The 27,298-nt window shown below is 39.5% G+C and overlaps 1 protein-coding gene across 9 annotated transcripts in view; it reads left to right on the top strand.

Moving 5' to 3' along the window:
• The window catches only part of MECOM (MDS1 and EVI1 complex locus), a 558,130-nt gene that overhangs the window by 238,134 nt on the left and 292,698 nt on the right, over nucleotides 1-27,298 (top strand). For all 9 annotated transcript variants that reach the window (XM_060767550.2, XM_060767551.2, XM_060767555.2 and 6 more), the window contains exon 2: nucleotides 23,206-23,543. In XM_060767550.2, the coding sequence (XP_060623533.1) occupies nucleotides 23,206-23,543 (338 nt within the window). The remainder of the gene's footprint in view (nucleotides 1-23,205; nucleotides 23,544-27,298) is intronic.

Below are 27,298 nucleotides of genomic sequence, written 5' to 3'. Positions count from 1 at the left end.
TCCTGAATTTTGTGTGGTTATACGAAACTAGGAAAATAGCAAATTCAACTGAAATGAAGGGCTAAGAATAACATGTAGTCATGATGGAAGATCTAGAAAATGCCTAGAGACAACATATTTTGTCAGCTGCTGATAAATTAAACTTAGGATATCGGACTCAGAGATTGTACTATATTAGCTCTTACACTTATGTGATTCATTGTTCTTGATATTGTTGAGATGAACAAAACATGTGTTTGACCATGTTGAAGTTGTTTGGTGGATGCCCAGTGTATGTTCAAGAGTGTTGTGCTGCATCTTGAAAAATCCTTGAGAAGTGCTGCATGTCATGAAATGTAGTGTTCTCAGAAATACTGCTGGATAGTGAGTATTTCCTGAAGATGATCTTCAGGAACACTCACCTCTTCATAATCATATTTCATAATGCTAAATTATATTATAATTTAGTCACACTTAGCCTGAAGTCTGACTCCACAGTTTAAAGCAAGCCACACTTTAAGTTGTCTTCTTCTTATGACTGGTAGTTGACATTTAATAGACAAGAGTGGCAAAGCTGCTATTGGTATGTGTTGGAATTTTGTACCCTCAACAGGATCTGAAAATCCAAAATACTTCAAAATCCAAAACTGTGCACATGGGTTGCTGAGAAAATGACACCTTTCAGGTAGTTCAATGTACACAAACTTTGTTTCATGCACAAAATTATTAAAATATTGTGCATAAAACTACCTTTATGCTGTTTGTAGGAGGTATATAGAATGCTCATGTTTAGACTTAGGTCTCATCTCCAGTTATGTACAGTACATACAAATGTTTTGATGCCAAGCTTTTCAGAAACAGGATACTCAACCTGTATAGTCAATGAAGGAATAGCTTCTTTGAAAGTCATTCTCAATGAGCCGCATGGGAGGCAAAGAAGAGTTATGTGTTGTCCTGTTTTCATACTTCTTTTTCCCATCCTCTCTGCTGCTTATCAGTAGGGTTTCCTTTCCCTAAATGGTCATCATGAAAAAGAGTTGGGAATTAGTAGGCCCAGTTTCCCTATGGGGCTTGTTTGCTCATGCTCATAATATCCTAGTGTAGGATCTCCTCACCATTCCCTTCATACTAGAGAAGTGAGATTGCCCGTTTCAATCTAAATCTAATTGTTTATCCCAACCAGAATAGATCCACTGAATAAGGTGAATTTTTCATCCATTAGTTAATTCAAAATTAAACAATAGGATGCAGTCCTTTTTGTGTTGTTGTTATTATTATCTTCACAAAAATAGTTTTAAACATACAACTCAAAGCAATGGAAAGACATGACAACAGATTGAGCTATGAGTAAACACATTAAAGATAATGTTATAAGTCATGGTTTATATCCCTCTGTGGGCTTATTATTCATGACTATTTCTATCAGCTAAGTATTTTCTGTTATTATTGCTATGGCCATGGAAAAATATGATAATGATTGTTAGCCAAGAAGTGGTATGTGTGTGTGAAAATGAAAGAGAGTGCGAGAGCTCAGTGGTGGGAAGTGAGTCTTAGAACTCCCCATGCAAAATGAATGGTGAACAATATTCTTGCCAAGGTATGATTTCTTTTTCAAGTCAATGGCAAGGCAGGGTGAATTATTTGATACTTTTTCTGATTAATAGATACATTTTTATGTTTTTACTAACAGTACAAGGGCTTAACTATGGTGTTCCATCTTGGTATTCAAGTATAATTAGTGTAATCATGTAATTAAAGATGTTCTAGTGAATAACAGTATAGTAGTCTTTGTGATGTTAGTAGCAAGGCATGACAATCCCACAAATTATTATACCATAACCAGTACTGGTGGATGGGTATGTGTGTACACATTCTGGGGTGGTTCAGAGTACATGGCTGAATGGCAAGCTTGAATAAGCAACATAGGAAGTGCTGGTAGCCCAGTGTTCACCCAGTTTCTGTGTCCTAATGTGAATTTGTTTGAAAGCTCCTTAAATACTTCTGTCTTAATGAAAAGGGGCACCACATATTTGGGGTATTTTAGCTAGAAAAATAATTTGTAATTTATGCAAAACTAGGATTTTAAAACTGAATTTCAGGGACATTTAATGAAAACCATTTAGTGCAGGGGTCCTCAAACTTTTTAAACAGAGGGCCAGGTCACAATCTCTCAAACTGTTGGAGGGCTGGATTATAATTTGAATAAAAATGAATGAATTCCTATGCACACTGCACATATCTTATTTGTAGTGCAAAAACCACTTAAAAACAATACAATAATTAAAATGAAGAACAATTTTAACAAATATAAATTTATTAGCATTTCAATGGGATGTGTGGGTTTGCTTTTGGATGATGAAATAGGATTGCTGTTGTTGTTGTGTGCTTTCAGGTAATTTCAGACTTAGGTTGACCCTGAGTGAGGGCCAGGTAAATGACCTTGGAGGGCCGTATTCAGCCCCCAGGCCTTAGTTTGAGGACCCCTGGTTTAGAGATTACCTGTGAAGATAAACAATAATCCTAAACATGTAGAATTAACCCAGCAAAGATAAAGACTGAGAGAGAATACTATTTGAATACCTAAATGAATGTCACTTATGTGTGATAAGGGCTTCCCTTCTTTCTCTATTTTCTGATGGAGATCTGTCCCTCCACCTACAGTGAAGTGGTTCAAGCAGAAACATTTCCAGACTTTTAAAACAGAGATGAGAATGGATTTTGAACATGATATTCACCCTGCATCTTTGGGTTGTAATGTTAGCTATGTGACTGTTTTCGATACAAGACTTGGGAAGTGAATGTCATTGAACATGATGCTCTATCTAAAAAAATAATAAAAAATCACCCCCCCCCCCCCAAAACAAACAAACAAACCCGTGAAAGCCTTCAACAATACAAGGTCAAGTTATCCACGGGTCATTGTACATACTGTACCTTAACTTTTACCAAAGTAGGAACCATTCCCTTCTCTGGGCAGAGTGAGGAAAAGCAAAAGTTGATTCCCATCTCCATCCACCATTGTACTTTTTCTGGCCTGACTGACTGCTTGGGTGGAAATATGGTGACTCCGATAGCAAAGAATGACTGGCATCCTGAAGCAGAACTCATGTTTTCTCCTCTCTGTGAAATAACACTTGATCTATCCACAGGTCATATGAAAACCCACAATTTGGACCTGGAAAACTGTCCTCGACTTACACCTGAGATTGATTTATACATGAGCATATATAGTGTAGTTGGAAATAAACATGGTTAGGATCAAACTGTTAATTTCAACTTGTCTAGCGCTTCCAAGATGATTAGAAAGAAAATGCAAATATTTAACTTTCACCCAGCTGAGGCAGATTGTGACACCTATGCCTTTACTATAAAAGCCATGTAGAATGAGCCGTAATCTTTATTTATTTGTTAATCACAAGGAAACACACATTTTTTCCAGTTCTCATAAAGCTTTTCTTAGAACCTGTAGGTTTACTTTACAACCCACTGGTGTTACTAAAGGGTTAAATGGCCTTTTGAAAATTGTGTTCTTGCCTAACCAAACTTCATGACCTAGCCAGGTTTTTTTTCCAATTGATTACACTTTGCTACATTATAATGGAGCCGATGCATTTGTGTCTCAAGACCATACGCTACTATATCCTGACATGTTAAACATCTCCTGTGGCTCACCATACGCATCAGGGATGAGGACCTCCCTCTGTTTTCTCATTATGCCAAACAGTGAAATGTGGAAATAATTCTAATCCTTTCTTCTGCTTCTGTGGTACTCTGAAAAATGTGATAAACTGAATCCAATTAAAAGTCATTACCGCTACAATGTTCAGTTTCTGTCTCTAACCTTTGTTTTATAATTCATTCTGTTATCTGTCTGTATTGTAATTTGGAGGAATAGTCATCTTTGATTACAGATCTCTTTTTAAACAGGAAGATATGTAATTTCCAGTCTTAGCTGGTGCAATCCTGATTTAAAATGATAAAGCTCTACTAATGACTTTATTTTTTAAAAATAGTCTGTTTTTTTGGTTTTAAGAGATACTGTAAGATAAAGTGTAATTCACTTAGGAAGTGTTCTACAATTGAGTTAAAGTCAAAATATTAGGAATTGAACTGATTTTATCCCAGAGACTGTAATGCAGCTGCATTTCAGTGCAAGTAATACCAACTTATCTTTTAATTGAGTTGTTGTGTTTTACACACTATGCCATCATATCATCAAAGACCAACCTGTAGCTTGTGTAGATTGGAATTCAAGGTTTTTGCCTTGGGCCAAAACAAAAGTAAAACCATGCTTTCCAATTCTTCCAATATATATATATATATATATATATATATATATATATATATATATATGTGTGTGTGTGTGTGTGTGTGTGTGTATGTGTGTGTGTGTGTGTGTGTGTGTGTGTGTCACAATTAATTTGTTTGATAGTTTGTTGAAGTAAAAATAGTCAGTTCCATCCACTTCTGTTGACGGAGCAAAAGGCATACTGCACAAAATTGGCCCACACATTAGAGAAAGGTAGAAATAAATCCATATACTCACCTGTTCAAAGTCCAAAAACACAGATTTCTGGATTGTGGAATAGAGAATACGGTGTTAAACATCTTCAAATTGAAATAAGTCTTCGGTTCTGTGTGTGTATCACTCACATTAACATTGAAGATTAAGAAATTAAAATCCACCCAGAGACCTGAGATACATGGCAGCTTTTCATTAGAAGTATAACACATTTGGGAAGGGGGGGGGTATTTAAAATGTATATATAGCATGGGTGTACAAGGCTAGGGAGCTGCATAACTCCCCAAGAGACATTGGAGGGCCACTTCACCCTGCAAATATTGCCCCTGAAAGCTTCCCTAAGGAGCATAAAGGCATTGTGTGGTGTTAAAAAACCTTTAGAGCCATAATAGGCCCATGGGAAGACATTTTCAAAAAAACGTGTGGCAATGAGTAGATGTCTTTCCGGGTTTTAAAAAGGACTGAATTGGCAAAGGATACAAGTGCACACAAGAAGACATTTGGAGACAAAATTATCACTGGGGTTCTGGGCCCACAAAAATGGCTTTGGACTTAACTTTGCTCATTTCTGATGTGTGGTATCATTTACTGATAAACAAAACCCTTATTTCCAAGATCCTTTCCTGCATATATAGGGCTACGGGTTTATTTACATTGTAGTACAATCAATCTTCCATATTAACTGGGGCACTGGATCCCTGTAAAAATAAAAACCCTGCATTTTTTTTTAAAAAAACTTAGGGAACACCTCTCTGGGAATCTCTAGATCAGTCATTCTCAACCTGTGGGTCCCTGGGTGTTTTGGCTTACAACTCCCAGAAACCCCAGCCAGTTTACCAGCTAAGATTTCTGGGAGTTGAAGGCCAAAACATGTGGGGACTTACAGGTTGAACCACTGCTCTAGGTCCTCTGGTACACCTCTGTGGTCAATTTCTGCCAGACATTGACCATAGTATCACATTGGAGGACCTACAAATGTCTAAAGAAGTATCTTTTTAGGAATATCTAAGTTGAGTTGTTGTAGGTTTTTTGGGCTATATGGCCATGTTCTAGAGGCATTCTCTCCTGACATTTCGCAAGTATCCTGGCAAGCATCCTCAGGGGTAGTGAGGTCTGTTGGAACTAGGAAAATGGGTTTATATATCTGTGGAATGACCAGGATGGGACAAAGGATTCTTGTCTAAGTTGTTTAGCACAACTCTATGGCAGAAATGGACCACAGAATCATGCTGGAGGATCTGGAGATTCCCAGAGAGAACATATCAAACCTCCAAATAATAAAATTCGCAAAAGTGAAACCCACAAATATGGAAGATGAACTGCATTTCCTATCTTCTTCCTTTTGTCCCCACTGTATGTTTTCCAGAACAAATTCTTAAAGTCGGATGCATGTGTATTCTGTGGAACAACCAACCGAAAACTTTACTTGCAGTGACTTGGTGATATAATGGGGTACTTCAAACCCTGTTAATGGCAAATAATTTTTCAACAATGTTTATGATTGCAGTTAAGTTCTAGCAGAGGAGAAGTACAGATAATATAAATATGCTGATCAAAGTTGGTTGGATTGGAACTATAAATAAAATGAGATTCAGAAACTGCAAATAAATCCAGTGTTGTGTTGCTGTAGGAATTACCATAGTTTATATAGAATGCCGCATACTTAATGCCTTACAGGGCTACGCAGGTGCAGCTCCTGCTGACATCAAGGGGAACAGCACCCATGTAATTGAAAAGCAGAATTTGACCCGGAGTCTTTCAATATTGGCCCCTAATTAAGGGACGGTGTCTGGTGCATGTCAATTGCTTTAGACAGTGTTACTCAATTAGACATAACCAACACTATCCAGAGTCCCGAATGCTGCTAGTTATTGTGCAAGCTGATATTGACATGTTCCAGAAACAATGTGGAGTTCTCATGCAGTTAGCGTATTATTACATGGTATTAACTGCTAGCCGAGAATGACCACTTACTCATATAGAAATGATCTTTTCTTAAGCTGCAGCTGTGTCTAGTTTACACAGGGGTTTATATTCCTCTCTCCAAAGTGTTCAGTTTAAGTGTGTTTTACTTTTTCTGTAGTTCATTATGCCTCTTCAGTAGTTCAGTTCAGTCTCTCTCTCTCTCTCTCTGGTTCTTTGTCAATATTTTTGTGGACAGACTAATCTGTGATGTATAAGAACAAAATCATGTATGATTTGTAAGATAATAATAATGATAATTCATAGAATCTATACTTATACTTGTTTCCCAAGTGTTCTAAATGCATATCACAGTAATCCTTACAAAAAGCTTGGTGAATGTCATTCAATCACTTTGGCTACAAAGAGTCAAATTAATTAATAAGTTGAATGTCAACATTTAGAATGTAATTTTATGATAATTTCTCTTTTTGGCAGTCATGTGCCATGTGTGCAATGCTTTATTTTTCTTCATTCAGTAATGTTTTGTCAATTTATCCTTCAGAAAACCCAGAACCACTTCTTGCCCCCCCCCCCAAAAAAAAAACAACCAACAACAACAAACCCCTGAGTGAGTTAGGATAGTCTGAGGGCAGCAATTTGGGAGATTCATTGTACAATTTGAAAAAGCCAATGTTTATTGCCAGGCATACAGCAAACATACTTGATTCCCAACATTATAGGTTGGAGTGTAGCTGTGGTTACATACCTACATAACTATGGATGATTCTTTGCCACAGCATTTCTGATTTCTATGTATGACTATGAAGACTAAGAAATGAAGAATTACTTGATTTCTATCTTTTTTATTGTATACTGCCTGAAAATTTGAATAAAAACTATTTTTTAAAAAAAGAAATGAAGAATAAAGGAAGAAGGTCAGCCTATTAGAAACGTGGTGTTGGAGGGGCAGTTTCATGGATATCAGGGGATGCCAAAAAGAAAAAATGAGTAGCACAGAATGTCAAGCCTGAATTCGCATTAAAAGCTGAAGTGAGACCATCACGATTTAGATATCATATATGAGATGAGATGACTCACTGGAAATGACAATGCTCATAGGAAAAGGGAAAGAACACTCCCCAAATGGATGGCAGAACCTGATGGCTGGATTTTTCTGGAGGTCTTTCCTTTGTATGGTTTCTATACATTTTGCCTCACTGCACAAAAGATGGCCAGGACTGCAGCTGATTCCTTGCAAAGTGCTTTTGGGTTTAAATCATAGAGTGCATCAAGCTGAGGCTTGTAATGTCCTTGGGTCTATAGCAGACATGGGAAAACTTTGGCCCTCCAGGTGTTCTGAACTTCAACTCCCACAATTCCTAACAGCTGTGGGAGTTGAATTACAAAACACTTGGAGGGCCAAAGTTTGCCCATGCCTGGTCTATAGGCTGCCTGTACCTGACGTGTTTGCTTGGCTGGTTGATTCTTGGTCCTTTAGCCAATTATAGCAACACACAAGCAAATGATACAGCCAAGGGCAGTTGTCTTTATTAACTTGTAGTTAAGATGGCCGGAAGGTTCTTGTGTGATAGCCCTGTTGCTGAGTATTCACATGCTATCATTCATTGGGGACTTCTTCTCAGAAAACCCACAAAGAGAAAAGGTAAGCATTTTCAAATACAATAGGTCCTTCTATGTTTGGGGGTGCAGGGCCTTTGTAAAAGTGGAAAAACTACAAATAAAAATATTTCTTTTTTTAAAAAAAAAATCTGAGACAGCACTTTTTTAGGACTCTAGACCAGTGGTTCTCATCCTGTGGGTCCCCAGATGTTTTGACCTTCAACTCCCAGAAATCCTAACAGCTGGTGAAGTGGCTGGAATTTCTGCGAGTTGTAAGCTAAACACCTGGGGACCCACAGGTTGAGAACCACTGCTCTAGGTCCTCCAGCATGACTTGACAATTTTCCACTGGAAGTTGACCATAGAATTGCACTGGAGGACCTACAAATACTAGTGAAGTATTCTCAGGTCTATGATCAACTTCTATCAGAGAGCATACTAATCAAATAAATGAATAACCAAATCCACAAAAGTTAAACTTCCATCATTGGATGCATAGACAAGGATGTTGGTTGCTAACTCAGCAATCTTTCTATTTTATTTGTATACCTGAGCAAAAAAGAAAAGAAAAGATAACAGGCTACTTTGTAGGGCATAATTCCAACCTGTTTTGTTTATACCTCTTCTATCTTTTCACTGTTACCAATTTGAATCTCATTTGATTGCTTCAGTTACACATTCAATGTTTTCTTGCTTCTGACACTTAGTTGTTTTATTTTTGATGTAGCTGGGGATAGAAACCTTTCAGTAGCCCTGGCGGGTGTTGTGTGTCTTGCCACAAGACAGGCCGTCTCAGTTTGGGGCAGTTAGAAAAGCTTCAGGTTTCACCCTCCCCTACCAAGTGCTACTAAACTGCTAACATTCACCTTTGAATGGCAAAATGTCTAAATTTACTATATAAAACTTAAATGTATAAGAATGTATCTCATATTCCACCAAAGCTTTAGGCTGATTACAGCATTACAACAGAAGCATATACAATAACAGCATCACAGACAAATGTGCCCATTTGAAGTATATTCTTTCTCTATATAATCAGCTCCTAATATTCAGCTCGTAATATATTTGAAGTATATTCTTTCTCTATATAATCAGCTCCTAATATTCTCTTTCTTTGTCACACTGGCTCCAGTCTAGCATTCTGCCCGGCTGTAGCAATATGTCAAAAAATGAATCTAAAAAGAATGAAACTATGGGACATCACAACATGCTGTAATGTAGGATATAGTTGAAGGTGGGCAAACTCTAATGTGACTCCCTCTTTGGAACACTGCATATGATTCACCAATCTTTCTGAAACTAAGCACAGCTGGTTCTAGTTGGTGTCTACATGGAAGATTTCGGTATACTCTTTGATTCTGACATATATTCTACTGTGAGTTGCTCAGAACAAAAAGCAAGATGGAAATGAATGAATGCATTTATAACCTATTCTTCTCCAACACTGGACATTTCCTGTTTTGAACTCCCACCGTGAAATAAAGAGGCCAGATAACAAACATATGGTGTAAAAGAGCCATTATTTGACCTATTTACTTGTTGGTTGAACTTCTGCAACCTGCAGAAAAAAGGCGTGTGTGTGTTAAATCTACCTAAAGAGTATAGTCAAGGGATAGTTGTCACTTCTGTCATTAGAGTATACGTTCCCCCCCTTGTGAGAAAGCATGAATCCACAACCCCTGCCATGATTAGTACTATTTCGCATATTATCTGCTTCTCTCTTTTATCTTGTCTGAGTTTTTAATTAGTTTTAATTAGTTGTTTTTTAATAATTACATGTAGCCCACCCATTGTCTCTGTGCCTGTGTCTATTGTAATTCTTACATTGTTATATATTCATGTTTTATGTAATTATGATGTTGTGTATTGTTTGCGTTTTCGGTTGTGTTTTGGTTTTCTTTATTGTAATTGTTGTTCGGGCCTGGCCCCATGTAAGTCGCTCCAAGTCCCTGTTGGGGAGATGGTGGTGGGGTACAAATAAAGTTTATTATTCTTATTATCTGACTACCTCTACAGATTACACAAAGAGAGAAAATGATGATGCTGTGAAGGGTGGGTGTTCCTGGAAGGGTGGGGGGGGGGGGGGTGGAAACTTAAACTACCCAATTCCCATGAGGTACTGTTTTACCTCCTTTGTGTGGGCCTTCAAAAGCCTCACTTCATCACAGGCTTTGCCTTGTGGCTTGGCTTGGGCAGAACAATGTGTCATAGAGCTGGAAAAGATCAAAAGGGCCAGCTAGTCCAATCCCCTGCCATGCAGGAATACACAATCAAACCACTCCCAACAACAGTTTTCCTCTCCCCAAGAAATGGGGAGAGAAAAAACATTTGTCTGCCTCACACGAGGCAGGGAGGAGTTCTGGAGGAACCCTCCAGAACATCCGGGGGCGTGGCCTGCTAACACAGGCCAGGCCCTCCCAGGCTCATTCCACGCCTGGAAGTTGGGGAGAGAGGTCGCAGAGAAGAGCGAAGACAAGAAGACTGAAGAGGTTCAACAAAGAAGAGAAGAAAAGAGGTTAAGGGGATAAGAAGAGCATCTACAGGTCTGTACAGGGGTCCTGGGGGAGGTAGGCTTCACCCACCCCCCACCCCTCCCGGACGAAGGCTGGGCCCTTCAGGGCCCTTCACAGAGGCCTTGGTTATGGCAAACAAGGGCCCACGTGGCCAGGGGCCTGGAGCTGGGCGGCTTGGCATGCGGCTAGCTCGCAGCGTCAATTTTGGGCGCCGTCTGGGCCGTTGATGGAGGCCATTGTGGGAGATGGGGCGGCCGCCATTTTAGGATAGGCCCAATTTCGTTTGCCACATGGGGCAAAATGAAAGTGAAAGTTATTTCAATTACTTTATTTTGGGCCGGATGCGTGTTATATGTAGTAGGTATGATGTTAAATATACACAGGTAATAGGGGAGTTATACCCTTGGCTACAGTGGTTGCTGACCTAAGGTCGATAGTTCTTATTTGGGAGCAGAGCGAGCTCCCGATGTTAGCCACAGCTCCCAAAAAATGGATCAGGGAGAGAGCTCCTGCTGTTAGATCCAGCTTCTGATACCAAAAAAAAAATGGATCAGGGAGAGAGCTCCTGCTGTTAGATCCAGCTTCTGATACCAAAAAAAAAAAAATTAAAATAAAATAAAATAAAAATTATTAGTTTAAATAGGATCAGAGGGGGAGCTCCTGCTGTTTGATCCAGCTTCTGATACAAAAAAAAATGGATCAGGGAGAGAGCTTCTGCTGTTAGATCCAGCTTTTGATACCAAATAAAATAAGATAAAAATTATTATTTTAAATAGGATCAGAGGGGGAGCTCCTGCTGTTTGATCCAGCTTCTGATACCAAAATAATAATAATAATAATAATAATAATAATAATAAAATAAAATAAAAATTATTATTTTAAATAGGATCAGAGGGGGAGCTCCTGCTGTTTGATCCAGCTTCTGATACCTAAATAAATAAATAAATAAATATTATTATTTTAAATAGGATCAGAGGGGGAGCTCCTGCTGTTAGATCCAGCTTCTGATACCAAAAAAAATAAAAAAAATAAAAATTATTATTTTAAATAGGATCAGAGGGGGAGCTCCTGCTGTTTAATCCAGCTTCTGATACCAAAAAAAAAATGGATCAGGGAGAGAGCTCCTGCTGTTAGATCCAGCAATGAAGTCAAATGGGAAGGGATCAATAAGCCCTGTCGCGGGCCCTGGCCATAAGTATTGCAAGCTCCTGATGGGAGCCTTAACTTATGTGACCTCCCAATGGTACAGTCTTTGCCAGTTGCTACAGGTGAGCTCCCTTGGTTAGCCCCAAATTAGGTTGGCCTTACAGTCGGCCTGTATACTCAAAAAGGAAAATGACTAGAGCAATAAGCCCAGTGGCAGGCCTGGGTTGGTATAGGGGGGCGAGCTCCCGCGGTTAGCCTCTACTTATGTAAACCTTATAGTGGGACTAATTGCAAATGTGAGTAGATCAATAGGCCCCAACGATAGGCTCTGGCTACTGGGGTGCGGGTGAGCTCCGGTTGTCAGCCCCAACTTGTGATAACCTCACAGCAAGACTCAATGCAAATGGGAGTAGATCAATAGGCCCAATGGTAGGCTCCGGCTACTTGGGTGCGGGGCGAGCTCCTGATGTCAGCTCCAACTTGTGATAACCTCACAGCAAGACTCAATGCAAACGTGTTGCCCTATATGTTTAGATATATATAAGGGACAAAGTCTTCGTCAATTTGTTATACTGGCGCTATATACTTATTGACACAGTCACTGGTTATTTTCCTTTCAGGATGGCGCCGAAGAAGAATGTGGGCGGCCCTAAAGGATTACAGGGCCAAGGCCTTGTTTAAATATCAAAATCTAATATATGGGGCATATGTCAACTACACTGGTCAGGCGTGGCTTGTTTACGATAGCCGCTTTTGTTCTGAGGCTGCCACGATGCCTAACAAGCGATGGGACCTCATCGACAGTCAATTGTGGATGGAGGTAATGAATACAACCAGAGCAGTTTCTGGTGAGAAGGCCGATAGCGGCCATACTATACAAAACACTAAAGAGAGTCAGCCCTTTCGACAGGGAGGCCCAGCACAACAGCTGCAAAGACAAAAGGGTATGTGAAAGATCAATAGGCCCAGCGATAGGCGCTGATTACGTGGGTGTGGGGTGAGCTCCTGATGTTAGCTCCAGCTTGCGATAGCCTCACAGTGAGACTTAATGCAAATGTGAATAGATCAATAGGCACAGCGATAGGCTCTGATTACTTGGGTGTGGGGTGAGCTCCTGATGTCAGCCACAACTTGGGATAACCTCGCAGCAAGAAGCAATGCAAATGGGAGTTCATCAAGATGCCCGGTCTAGCCTTGGCTTCCCTTGCATGGCATTTTGAGAGCTCTGCCTTTAGGTAAAGCAAACACAAGTAAATAGCATATTAGTTGCTTGAACAGTGGGTCACTTGAAGGGTGAGCTTAGGGTGAGCCTCGGACTATTACGTTATAACTATATAAGAGTCGGTTAGGCACAGATTTAAGCAGTTATGCATTGCCCTATATATATAAGTGATAAAACATTGTCAATTTGTTTTACTGGCGCTTTATACTTGTCGGCCCAGGGAGCTTGCGCCCGCGATGACTGTAAATATCAGCACGCCTGTGCAATATGCCAGGGTAACCACGCAACCAATAGTTGTTACAAGGGAAAACCCACAAGAGGTGAGCCAAGAGGCGCCCAGTTCAGTAGAAGGAACCCAGGACAAGTAAATGTTCCAAAAGGGCCCCAGCCCGATCAAAGCGGGTCCGCTTAGTTGCTGGCTGGAAAGTTAGCCTTACAGAGCTGCAGCAAATTACTTGCGTTGCGGCTTTAGGAGGATTTTCAGATCCCGGCCCTTGAGCCATGTTCCCCACACATCATATTATGAATAGTTTTTATATCAGGCGGCGGCGTGGAATGCACGTTTTGCAGCTACGCGTGAGTGAATTGGTGACATTAGCCAATAACGATACCTCACACCGCGCATTTTTGGTTTCCGACATCAAAGTTTTTTAAGATAGTGTGGAAATCAGAACTAGAACTTCCAAAACAGACCAGAAGTTACATACGGTTGGTTTCAGCCTAGTTATCATTACCGTCACAGGCCACGCAGGGCTGGCACATAGAAGAAGGGTCCTGGTCTGCGGACAGTTATGTCTTCTGGGCAGTGAGAGAGGCCCACAAGACTGCCTATGGCCAGCACTTGGGTCTCTCTTCCACGGCAACGGTGGAATGGAGAGGCATGAGAAGCCTGCGTTGGGACGGTTTGTGCCCCTTTGTTGTTTGATGCCGGGAGTGGTTTTTCCTCCTGATGTGTTGGTTATCCACCTCGGTGGTAACGATGTGGGCCTGTTAGCAGGCAAAGCCCTCTTTTGGTAAGCACGGGCGGACATTCGAAGGATTTGTTGGTCATGGCCCAGGGTGCACGTCGTTTGGTCTGCTATCATACCTCGTTGCTAGTGGCTGGAAGGAGGCGACGTGGGAAGGCTCGAGAAAGCCAGAAAACGAGTGCACTGGGCCATGCGACTGTTCACGCAGGGCTGGCACATAGAAGAATGGTACTGGTCTGCGGACACAGTTATGTCTTCTGGGCAGTGAGAGAGGCCCACAGGACTGCCTATGGCCAGCACTTGGGTCTCTCTTCCACGGCAACGGTGGAATGGAGAGGCATGAGAAGCCTGCGTTGGGACGGTTTGTGCCCCCTTCGTTGTTTGATGCCGGGAGTGGTTTTTCCTCCTGATGTGTTGGTTATCCACCTCGGTGGTAACGATGTGGGCCTGTTAGCAGGCAAAGCCCTCTTTTGTAAGCACGGGCGGACATTCGAAGGATTTGTTGGTCATGGCCCAGGGTGCACGTCGTTTGGTCTGCTATCATACCTCGTTGCTAGTGGCTGGAAGGAGGCGACGTGGGAAGGCTCGAGAAAGCCAGAAAACGAGTGCACTGGGCCATGCGACTGTTCATGATCCAGCGGAGGGGTCATTACATTGAATACCCAAACATCACACGTGACGACGAGAGGTTGTATTGTGGTGATTGAGTACATCTTTCAGAATTGGGCAACCAACGATTTTCATTAGATTTACAGGAAGGTATTAGAGGGGTGTTAGAGGAATTGGTGGGGGATGGGGGCTAAATGGACATTTGCCCCCAATCCGTGGCGTAAATAGATAGGGAAATTCCTTTAGTCGGTGTGCACCTAGGGCACCCCTTTAAGGGGTGAAAGGCCCTTAAGTTAAACACTCACCTACAGTGTAAAGGGTGAGGTGTGTTAATGGCCTTTATTTGGAAGGAGTCTCGATACAAGAGCTCTGGAAGAGACTCCTCATTCCTTTCCCTTGATGGTGATACGGTTTGATTACCGAAAACCAGGTGCTTCGCCCGGAAATTGTTATTGTCGGGTAGTGATGCTACCTGGGTTAGGTTACACCAGTTCCTTACACCCTTGAGTTAAGTTAAGAAATTAAATAGGTAACGTTAAATAAAAGTTGCCCAATTTGAATCCAAAACATTGGTGTTGTGTCTTCTATTCTCGTGCGTTTCTTCGTGGGTTGGCAGACAACAGTTTTCCTCTCCCCAAGAAATGGGGAGAGAAAAAACATTTGTCTGCCTCACACGAGGCAGGGAGGAGTTCTGGAGGAACCCTCCAGAACATCCGGGGGCGTGGCCTGCTAACACAGGCCAGGCCCTCCCAGGCTCATTCCACGCCTGGAAGTTGGCCCACCACTCCCGCCCATTAACAGTATAATTTGCGGTTGCCTGCGGAGCCGGGTAGGAATTTTTTCCTCTTCTTGTTTTATAGGAGAGGTTTTTTGCCTACCCTATACTGTTTAGGGGCTAGATAGAGGAAGTGGGCTACGCGTTAAATAGGCCAGGCTTAAATAGATAGGGAAATTCCTTTAGTCGGTGTGCACCTAGGGCACCCCTTTAAGGGGTGAAAGGCCCTTAAGTTAAACACTCACCTACAGTGTAAAGGGTGAGGTGTGTTAATGGCCTTTATTTGGAAGGAGTCTCGATACAAGAGCTCTGGAAGAGACTCCTCATTCCTTTCCCTTGATGGTGATACGGTTTGATTACCGAAAACCAGGTGCTTCGCCCGGAAATTGTTATTGTCGGGTAGTGATGCTACCTGGGTTAGGTTACACCAGTTCCTTACACCCTTGAGTTAAGTTAAGAAATTAAATAGGTAACGTTAAATAAAAGTTGCCCAATTTGAATCCAAAACATTGGTGTTGTGTCTTCTATTCTCGTGCGTTTCTTCGTGGGTTGGCAGACAAATGCTCATCCAGTCTCTGTTTACAAACTCCAGAGGAGTCTCCCATGACACTTTGAGACAGCATATTCCACTATCAAACAGCTCTTACCTTCAGGAAGTTTTCCTAATGTTTACATGGAATCTTTTATCCTGTAGTTTGAATCTAATGTCTTAGTCCTTGGAGGAGCAAAAAGCAAGCTTGTCTCCCTCCACAGTATCACATTATTTCAAGTATTTAAACATGGCTACCACATCCCATTTCAGCCTTCTCTTCTCCAAGCTAAATATCCCCAGTTCCCTCATCTGCTTCCCATAGGGCTTGGCTTCCAGACCTTTACCATTTTGATTGCCCATCTGTGGACACATTCCAGCTTATCAACATCCTTCTTGAATTGTTCCAGAAGCAGACACGGAATTCTAGGTGAGATCTGACCAAAGCAAAATAGAGTGGTGCTATTACTTTCTTATTTCAGGGTTCTCTACAAAAATGTTAAAGCTTTCTTTTTCCATAAGTAAAAGAGGGACTCTGATTTGTCAATCATATGGTTGCGGAGCTCAAACTTGGTTATTATTCTCATCATTGATTTTCAGAAAGAGGCAGTGACTCTTGATGTTAGTTTAGGACTGCCTTTCTAATCTTTTGTAGTGCTATGTCTTTGTGTTAGAACTTTCACTGCCATTCCTTACACAAAGTATGTACAGAGAATCCTTCACTGCAAATAGGCTAACAATCAAAAATTGGGGGTGTGAGGATTGTGTTGCAAAAGTAAGTAATAGTATTATGTAAAACTGCTGTACCAAGACATACAGATACAAGAAACACTTAAGATTAGATGAGCATTTTCTCTCTCTTTCTGCTACAGGCAGGAGAAACTCTATAGATTTTTAACTAATGACAAAAATCTGATTCTAATCTGATTTACACATATATGTCAACCTTAAAGTAACTCCATTGGCATTTTCAACTTGTATACAGAGTGAATTTTATCAGAATGTGGATTTGTATAGTGCAATAAAATCAAACATTGTCTAGAAATGGGTCATAACTCAGATTGAATAATATTAATGAGTTGAGTAGTTTTCTGCAGTTCCATAGGGCTTCTGGCATGTCTAGCCAACTATTTGCCACAAGTAACAGATGTATAATGAGACTTTTGATTTCTTCACATTTGTATATGTGATGAGAATAATAATGTTCATTATTATAATAGGTTTTTGAAGGCTTGTTCACTGCAAAGTTTTCCATGTGGTATTGTGCATCCTATCCTTGTAAGACTGGAGAATTTTTCTAAAAAAATAGAAATGTTTAAAAACAAAACCTCACATTTGCCATTGATATATGTAATTAGTAAAGTAACTAACATCATATTGCTGGATTTGGGTTAAGGAATTCACATTACAAATGAACATAAGTGGAATTAGGCTGCTAATTATTTAAAGTGTCTAATGCTCTTCTGCTGTCTCAGGAGAAAGAAGGAATATAAAATAAGTAAATAGGTATATTTATTTTAGCTAATTATGTACATGCTACAATCAAATATAAACAGTTTCAATTTTCAAGGGACATACTTGCCATATTTTTACCTTCTGCAGCAACTGGTTCCTGATAGTGTTTAAGTTTAGCTGAGATATGCAAACTGAGGTATAAACATTTGGAGAAGGTTCTCGCCTTAAAGGAACAAAACAGGAAAACATCAAAAATTCAGTAGATGGTTGTAAAACTATGAAGACCGAATGAAAGATTGTTCCATACTAATAGTACCTGTTAATTTTCTGAGGTTTTTTGACTCTGAAATTCCATGATGAAGCCACAATACATCCAACATATTTATTCAGTCACAAGGCTAGAAACATGCTTTAATGGGTTAGAGCAGTGGTTCTCAACCTTCCTAATTCTGTGACCCCTTAATACAGTTCCTCATGTTGTGGTGACCTCCAACCATAACATTATTTTGTTGCTATTTCATACCTATAATTTTTCTATGATTATTAATAGTAATGTAAATATCTGATATGTAGGATTTATTTTCATTCACTTGACCAAATTTGACACAAAAACCTGATACGCCCAAATTTGAATACTGGTGGGGTTGCATAGGATTGATTTTGTCATTTGGGAGTTGTAATTGTTGGGATTTGTAGTTCACTTGCAATCAAAGAGCATTCTGAACTCCACCAATGATGGAATTGAACCAAACTTGGCACACTGAACTCCCATGACCAACAAAAAATACTGGAAGGGATTGGCGGGCATTGACCTTGAGTTTTGGAGTTGTAGTTCACCTACATTCAAAGAGCAGGAGGAAGGCTTTTAGTGGAAGGATTCACCGCATGTTTCCAAAAAGAAAGAGGACAGGCAGAGAGATCTTCAGCCTTCTCTGCCAAAAGGATTTCTAAGACCACCAGAAATATTTTCTGATGGTTTTTGGGGAGCCCTCTGAAACCCCCCTTGTGATCCCCCCCCACGGCTCCCGACCCCCAGGTTGAGAAATGCTGGGTTAGAGGAACTTCTCAATCAAAAAATGCTGAATTTTCAGCATATCCAATATTCTATTCTAGCACAGCTTGTTTATGGAATTGCTGGATACACTGGGGTCTGGTCTTCTGTTGCATTGAGCTTTTCTTGCTAACTATAAGCTAGTCTCTATATTTGGCTTATTAGCTACTGCAGCTGAAGGTGAAGGGGCACTGGCTGTTATAAATTCCCTAACGTACTCTCTCAACCATTCTGTTGCAATCTTTTATGGTCTTTGGAATGGAAAAAGGATACTAAATAGTTAAGCATTTTTCCAAGTGGAAGGAAGGGCAGCCTCCTCCTTGTGTTCCACACAGAAGCCCGGGTTACTGTTTAAACTGACCCCAGACTCCAGAGAGGTTAAAGCGCCGGCATTACCCTTGGCACGGACCTGCTCTATCATCTTCATCAGGAACATCCCAGTGCTGGCTGTGTGCATTCTTTCCTGCCAACATAACACGTTTGGGTAAAATCTGCACACGCCGGTGTCCACCCTAGTCTTTTAGTAGCAATTAACCTTTCCTACAGGGTTTCCTTTGAAGCTTGCTCATGTTTTTATTGCAAAGTAGCAACGAGGACTTTTTTTTAATGAAGGGAAATGTCTAAGCTTCCATGTTGCTTAATCTATTCTATTTTCCCAGAGCAGACATTGCAATTATATTAGCCAATTCCTAATGGGGACAATTTTATGATCTTAAAGAGGTCTGCCTGGAATTCCAATCTTCAACAATTGTGTATATATGACTTCCCAAGTTTATGTTTGGTGGACCTTGTTTTGTGCGGAGATAAATTATGCCGGCTGAGGAAATTAAGGATGCCTTCCCCCCAACATCTGTTTTCATAAGGATTAAGAGATCAAGACATGAAATACCTTTAGAACCCATGAGGATTTGGCCCCTTTTGCAAACATCACAGGATGCTTTCTCTGAACAAAGAAAGCCTCTCATTAACAGAAAAGTGTGAAAGTACACTTTTCTCTGACCTGTACAGCTTGGGTGATTTGGAACATGTTTAGAAATGTAGTTATAATCAGATTAGACGTTATGAATTATTGGCTGGGAAATGCTCTTGCCAATATTTTTCCAATAGTCACTTGCAAAGTAGCAATGAGATGTTTTCTTTCAGCTAATTGATGTAAGTACTATTTATTTTTTTGCAACATGATACTAAGGAATATTTGAAATTCAGTGTGGGAAAGATCTATTAACAAATTCTTGGTCAGCAACTGTGGTGTTTACTAGCGCATTTTGAGAAATGTAGGAATATCCAGTGGAAAAAACTTTATCAAAATAAGTGTTGAGACAAAGAAATATGTCAGGTAGCAACAAAACCACCCGTTGATTTTCTCTTGTTCTTCCCTATTCCACTAGAAATGTGAAAGTAATGTACATTTAAATGATACATGTGTAATGTAAACATTGTGGCATTGAAATTGGCAATTTCTAACCCTTAAAACTAGAGGGTGTCGCTCCAATTTTGCTGCACCATCATTTAGCTACCTGCCTCTTCTTGCTGTATTGAAGACTGGAGTATTGCAATCCTATAGTATTTCACTGGGAACACCATGCCATTCATTTTATAGCAGATATTCTGAACCCCACAGGGTTTATTTTATAGTAGATATACTGAACTGTGAGTTCTATAAGATTTCTTTTAGAGTAGATATGTGTTCCAGGATTAAGTATTAGTTCCCTCCCAAATACACCACTTTTGTGGCATGCTGGTGACCTAGGGCCAATTCACACGACACCATTATAGTGCTATCATTCTGCTGCAACTGCCATGATTTTTCCTGCCATTAAGAAAAAAGAAAACTAGGAAATACTTTTAAAAAATGTACGTCCCACTCCTGTCTCATAGAGAATGAAACCCACAGTCCATTCCACTCCTTAAATCTCATTGTGTTGCATATGCAGACTAAAATTCGCTTAACACTGCGCTTTCTAAAGCTACAGTACTACAGAGTTGGCCAAAGACAAATAAGTAGCGTTTGGACTTAGGTGTTAACCTGATATGACAACTAAACCACCATAAGCGACCTTGGTCTCTTGTGAAGAGATGAAAAGTATAAATACATATAAATGTCTCAATTCTGTTTAATTTTGTCAGTTTCTTTCATGGGCATCCAAGAGAAGCTGATTGTCAGTGGTTTCTAAACAAATAAAGGGAGGTTTCCCACTCACAATTGTAACAGAACTTACTGAACAAAGTGTTGTAATGGCTACTAGCTTAGATATTTTTAATGGAAAAGGGGGACTTAAACAATTTTAACAATGAAAGGTCTGTCAATATCTATTAACTGGAATAGCTAAATGAAATGCTACTTTTTAGAGACTAGGTATATACCAAGATAAATAACCACTGAAGGCTACTGTTGTTTTGTTGTAGTTTGGGACTGTTGGAAACTTGTACAAAATGACTCTAGTCCTTTCATCTGTTTTTAAAAACAAAACAAAATACACACATACATATGTATTATGTTTTCCTCATGGAAGTTTTCTGAAATGTGACAGTTATTCCACATAGTCACCATATTTCACAGAACCAAGCAAGACATTTGTGGTAGCAGCAAGCAGGTCAGAAGGTTCCCTATAGCAAGTTACTCCTATGAGTTGTGACTGTGATGAGTACAAGTCACCCCGAAGAGTCTTTCTTATTGTGATCAATATAAACTATAACTCAGCCTTGACATAACTTAATTAATGTCTTTTAACTAACTGGTTTCTGGTAGATGTCATCACAGTTTTCATTTGTGGATATTTCTAAAAGTCCTGTTTGGTTGCTACTGATGGCTCCTTTCTATATTCCTTTTTGAAATTCCTAACAAGCCAGGACTGTTTTTCTCTCATTCACCATTTACAACATTTGTGGGGGGAATCAAACCTAGCTTGGTCACTCAGATCCTAGCTCACTTGTGGGTTGGATTATTGTGATACAGTCTATGTGGGAAGTAGCAGCCAATAGTGAAAGGACCAAGGCAGTGACATCTCCAGCTCATCACTTGTTTGGGTATCAGCCAGCACGTCAATGACTTAAATCAAGAAATAGTTTTCTAAGATCTACAGAGACACTCACTGGAACACCCCAGCAAGTGAGAGTCCAAAAGCGGCAGGCTCAAAAGCAGAACCTCAATCAATGGCTGATACCAAATGAGAGACTCCCCCCTGGGCACACAGAAAACTGGGCGACTTGGAAGGCGTTGAACAGACTGTGCTCTGGCACCACGAGATGCAGAGCCAATCTTAAGAAATGGGGATACAAAGTTGAATCCACGACATGTGAGTGTGGAGAAGCAGGGGCGGCTCAACCCATTACGCAAAGTAAGCATTTGCAGTATAGTTGATTTTGCCCAGGGGCACTCTTGAGGCGCTCTTGAGGGAAAATAAACCTTGACATATGCGAGTTGTAGTTACTGGGATGTATAGTTCGCCTACAACCAAAGAGCATTCTCAACTCCACCAATGATGGAATTGAACCAAATATGGCACACAGAACTCCCATGACGAACGAAAATATATATCAGTAATTAGTTGGGGGGAGGGGGGCGCCAAAATACTGTTTGCTTATTGTTGAAAATTACCTAGGGCCGTGTCTGTGGAGAAGAGCAAACCACTGACCACCTACTGCAATGCAACCTGAGCCCTGCCACATGCACAATGGAGGACCTCCTTGTGGCAACACCAGAGGCACTCCAAGTGGCCAGATACTGGTCAAAGGACATTTAATCAACTACCAAGCTTGCAAACTTTGTGTTTTGTTTATTTGTTTGTTTGTTTGTTAAAAATGTAATACAACTGTCTGGTTGCTCCTGACACAATAAATAAATAGTCTATGTGGGACTGCCATTGATAGCAAACTGTTTCAATTTTACTTTACATGTTCAATTTGGAATTCTAGCTTTGCCTTTTAAGTTCCTAAAAGGCCCTATTGAAGAATCGCTGGCTCTTTTATGAACCTGCTAGAAAGATGTGCTCAGTTGTTGACATCGTTTTCATTATTCCTTTGTCAAAAATTGAATGACTTGAGGAATGAGCGAAAAGTCATTTTCATTTGTGGTAACTTAAGTGTACAATAGTTTCCCAAGACAGATTTGGGTGCCCTGCTCTTTGCTTGGTTTCACACTGTCTCTTAAGATTGCTCAATTTCGGCATTATTATTTTTTTCATCAGTGACTAATGACGACTTTTTTTTTAGTCTATTGTAGCTGCTATGGCTTTTATGGGACTATTTTCACTTCTTTTCACTTCTTTTGTTTTATTGCTAGACTGATTTTAAGTTTTGTTTTGATGTATACTTTTATATGAAACCCATTGTTAGTTTGATTTCATCATAGAAAAATGTGGTATAAGCAGAGAAGTAAACAAGCAGTTTTCTTACAAGGTACTCTGCTGAAGGAATGGATGTGTGAAGAGCTGCCTATACAGTGTAGCTTCCCAGAAAGATGCATGTTTGGTAGAGACTTGATAATAGTTAAAGATGTCATTTAGAGGCAGATATTTATGTAGATTTTCCTTGTATCAAGCTATCAAAAGCTTTAATAATAATCTTTATATCCAACGGTAGCGTTGCCTTAGCTGGAACTGCTTCCATCCGTTTACATTGGAGTGTCCGATTTTCAGCCCACTTATGCCAACTTTCTCTCCACAAAAGGTTGCTCCTAGGAATTATGATTCTTCTGGAATCAAATGGGTTTGGATGGAGATGTGTGGTAAGCAACCTGGGTTTCTTAACTTGCATATGTGGAAATACTTTTTACTCAAAGCCGCTATATAGCTAAAAGGATAGGGTGTACCTGCAATATGCTGCATGTGATAGCATATCACAATAAGTTTGTCCAAATAGCTCCCTAGCACACTTTATCTTTCTGATTTTAATGTTTGGAATCTTTTTCAGATAATGAGTGTGTATATGAAAGCTTCCATGAAATTCTTTTGGAAGAGGCACCTGAAAATGATGGAGAACCAAGCACTTTGTCACTCAGCATTCATGAACAATCTTCTCCAGCAACGTCAAGTGAAGCCTTCACACCAAAGGAAGGATCTCCTTACAGAGCTCCAATATACATTCCTGATGACATCGCAATTCCATCTGAGTTTGAGCTTCGAGAATCAAATATTATTGGAGCTGGATTAGGTATATGGACCAAAAGGAAGATTGAAGTAGGTGAAAGATTTGGACCATATGCAGGAGAACATCGGCCAGGTCTTCAAGATCCTAGTCATGGATGGGAGGTAGGAAACAATATGTGTTTTTTTTGTTATTGTGATTACTTTTCAGCTCAAGATGGTATTCCTGATGTAGGGAGGGAGTGGCAACAGTGATCTCATAATGTAAAGCTGAAATAAAGCCTAACTGTGGGGAAATGTTTTTATGAATTTCTCCTAGTTCCTCTTACATCATTCATTTTGGCTTTGCAAATTCTAATGTCTCCATTAACATGAAGTTCAAGGGGAAGTAATCATTATATGAGCTTGCTTTGATACTTTTGTGGATTTTTTTCTTTTTGCTGTTTTGGTGAAAGTTTGACTAACCTTCTAAAAATAGATGACATTATTTCAAAGTTTAATTTCCAGAATTATGATTTTCTTTTTTGTTTTTTCAAACCATGGTGTTTTGTAGGATGCATTTTTTTTAAAGGTGGGTTTTTGAAAATTAGAAGAGTGAAGACTGTGGAGAAATTATTGTAAATTCTCAAAGGTGTTAGAAGATCTTTTCAAAAGCCTCAATTGGAAATAGCATTCATGAGGTCTAAAAAGAGTGTTTTGTAGATTATATCTATAATAGCAAAGAACTTTCTGGTCTTATCACAGGTTGACCTGTGTTTAACCAAGTAGCTAGACATGTTCAGTCCATATTTGCATGCAAATTGATTTTCAACATTTTTATTATTAGAGCAATAGCAAAATAATAAGCAGGAATCAATACTTTATTAAGAGTGAATATAATGTTCAAACAGCTTTGGAAAGTTACTTAAAAAGATACTTCACTGAACACACAATACAAAGCCCCATCCTCAGAACTCCTTATTGGTGGTACGGGACATCTATCTATCTATCTATCTATCTATCTATCTATCATCTATCATCTATCATCTATCATCATCATCTATCTATCTTCATCCTTTTACTTAATAAAAAACAAGAGTTTTAATTAAAAAGTGGAATAATGCTGGATATTATCATCTAGCTATTTGGGGTGGGTGGGGGGAGGGAGTGTTCAAATTAACATTGAACACCAAATGAACTTTTTCGTCACTCCTCAAATACCTAACATTGCATTAACTGAAGACTTCCATTGAGCATTTGGAAATACAATTTAGGCAGCCAAAAAAAGGGGTAAGCAAAGTGACCAGAGGAATGTAAACACAGCAAATATGAATTCTAGGTGTGAATGATGTTCAATGTCTTACCCTCTATAATTCTAGAGATTTGAGGAGTGAAGGAAAATTTAATGAAGGGGAGAATTGTTTAAGAGGGGGAAAGCCAAAGAAAATGTTTGTTTTGATAGCAGAAAAAAAAACATAGCTATAAAACTGTTCCTAAACATGCTTTCTTCAGAACAATCAATTAGTGGCCGCTGACAGGCAATAATATCCCTTTATTTGCTGACTGTTTATAGAGGGAAAATTGAAACTGTGGTAAATGAAAGCAGTATAGCACTGCCCATATGACATGGCCACTCTGCTCTGGTTCAGACGTGTTGTGTGCTTATTGTAACTCTGAGCAAGGCTGATGATAATAACATTTTGTGACACTGGAGACCATGCAGTAAAACAGAAGCATACCATGTCACTCTAAAATATTGAGTAATTCCTCATCATAATCACTTCTCAATCCTCTATCCTGGAAGCCACAAAGGGCTTTAATTTCTATAGTTTTAATTTCTATAGTTGATCGAATCCATCTTTCTCTCTATATAGATACTGTCTTGTCTGGTTTCTTCTATACTTTGGGCTGGTCCTGTTCTGAAGCCCATACATCAACATATTATATTTAACCTTACAATCAATGAACCAAGTCCATTCTCTGCCTTGTCTGTTGACAGCCTGTCTACCTCCTTTTCCCCAGAGTAGCCCAAATATTGCATCACAGGATCTCTTGGGATGGAGCATATCTTCTGTAGATTTACACATTCACATTTTATCACTTAAAGCAACGAGAGCTTAGAGAATAAGATGATTGGTACTTCTTTGACTCTCGTCTTTTAAAAATAGACCAAATGATTTTTTAAACTATTTTCTCATTTTTCTTGTATATGCTGAAAAGCCACAAGGTGGCTCTTCACCACTTTATGCTTTGATTCTACTTTTCCTGCTTGTTTTGTGGCACTAGGGTCATGCCTTCCCAAGTATATCAGCTCATAGCTCACTAGAATCATTTCATATGATCATGTTGATTTTCCATAGACATGATACAAGGTAGATGAGATAATTATATTTATTTGTGTGAATCAAAAGTGGGATTTTAAAAATGAGTAAGAACTGATGCAGCATTCAATTATAAAATTTTAACAATTTCTACTATATATGTATATGTATATGTATATATTTGGAAACTTTCCAATCCATGATGAGAAAAGGTATCATGATATATGAAGACACTCCATCGAAAAATGTCAAAAGCCAAAGAATTTGTTAACAAGAGCAAAAAGCCCAATATTGTTTTTGTCAGCACCAGCAGTAACAAAGTACTAGTATTTGTTAGGGCTGTGCACAGATCTGTTTTACAAAAAGGGCTCCAGCTGTTCCAGCTCTTTCAGCTAGCTGTAATGGCACGTATGCCACAACCATTTTTTTTTGGCCGCAATAGACCACGCGGCGGCTGAGTACAACTACTTTCAGTTTCATTTGGCTACACACGGAGCGCTGAGAGGCAGATGTGTGGCCATAGAGGGATTTTCCTGTGAGCCCTCCCTGTTGAGCCAATCAGAACAGAAGAAAGCCACAAAGTGTCTTTTAGGCAAAGGAGACAGATCATGCTCAAATCCACTGGTGATCTAAAAGCCGCTCGCAGCTCAGCATCACTTGTCTTGCTTTTTGACTCAAATTGCAATATATAGGCATTTACATTCTACACAATTAAGAAACTGCCATCGATGGTGCCCTTCACATGACGCAAGCTTCAAATGTGGGATAGAGGTATCTTCTTGCAATTTCTAAAGACACCATAAAATGAGGTCATTTATGTCATTTTTTAAAAAAATGACTAATGCTTCTTCAGTGTGGCTCACACTGAAATAAATATTTTAAAAAGGTGCCTTAACTCAGCTTCATTAAAAGGGTGTTGAGGAGAAACAATGCCAGAAAGGTTGATTTCTTGAGTTTGATGCCTTAAATCCAGGTGTTATTGAAGGATATAAGGAGAAAGGATCCCAGAAAGGATGGTTTCTTAAGTCTGATGCCTTAAACCCAGGTCTAGTTGAAGGATACAAGCAGAAAAAATGATGGAAAGGGGAGCCTAGGAAATTTCCCCATTGCCACCAAGTGGCCAAATCTTCCTGCAGCAAAAATGGATCTTTTCGGTGCCAGATCAAAAAATGGAATCAGGTGGCCACAAAAATCCAGGCACTTAAAACAGCACAGGGTTTAGCCGAATTTCATACCTCTTGTATTTGCTGCAAAATGACTTTTTGCAGAATTTTCACAAAAGAGTCCTTAAATACAACAAAGCCACAAAACAATTACACTAACACCCTTATGATCTTACTTGGATTATCATACTGGATTATGTGATTTTAATAATGTTAATGTTGAATTGTTTTAGCAATTATTGCAGGGCATTGAATTGTGCGCTGCTCTGAATTCCCTTTGGGACTGAACAACAACAACAATAAATATATTTGTTGGTTTTAACAGCATATAATGGAAGGAAGAGGGACCTGATTCTCTTTGATCTTGATAATTCATATTTTCTATATTCAAAATTTTGTTAAATATGAAATGTTAAAATACAATAAACTGGTAAGTGTCATTTACTATATTATATCA

This window comes from Anolis sagrei, chromosome 3, assembly GCF_037176765.1.
Source record: "Anolis sagrei isolate rAnoSag1 chromosome 3, rAnoSag1.mat, whole genome shotgun sequence".
Taxonomy (NCBI): Eukaryota; Metazoa; Chordata; class Lepidosauria; order Squamata; family Dactyloidae; genus Anolis; species Anolis sagrei.
The sequence above is the reverse complement of the archived record's forward strand: the minus strand, read 5'-3'. Positions and strand labels throughout refer to the sequence as shown.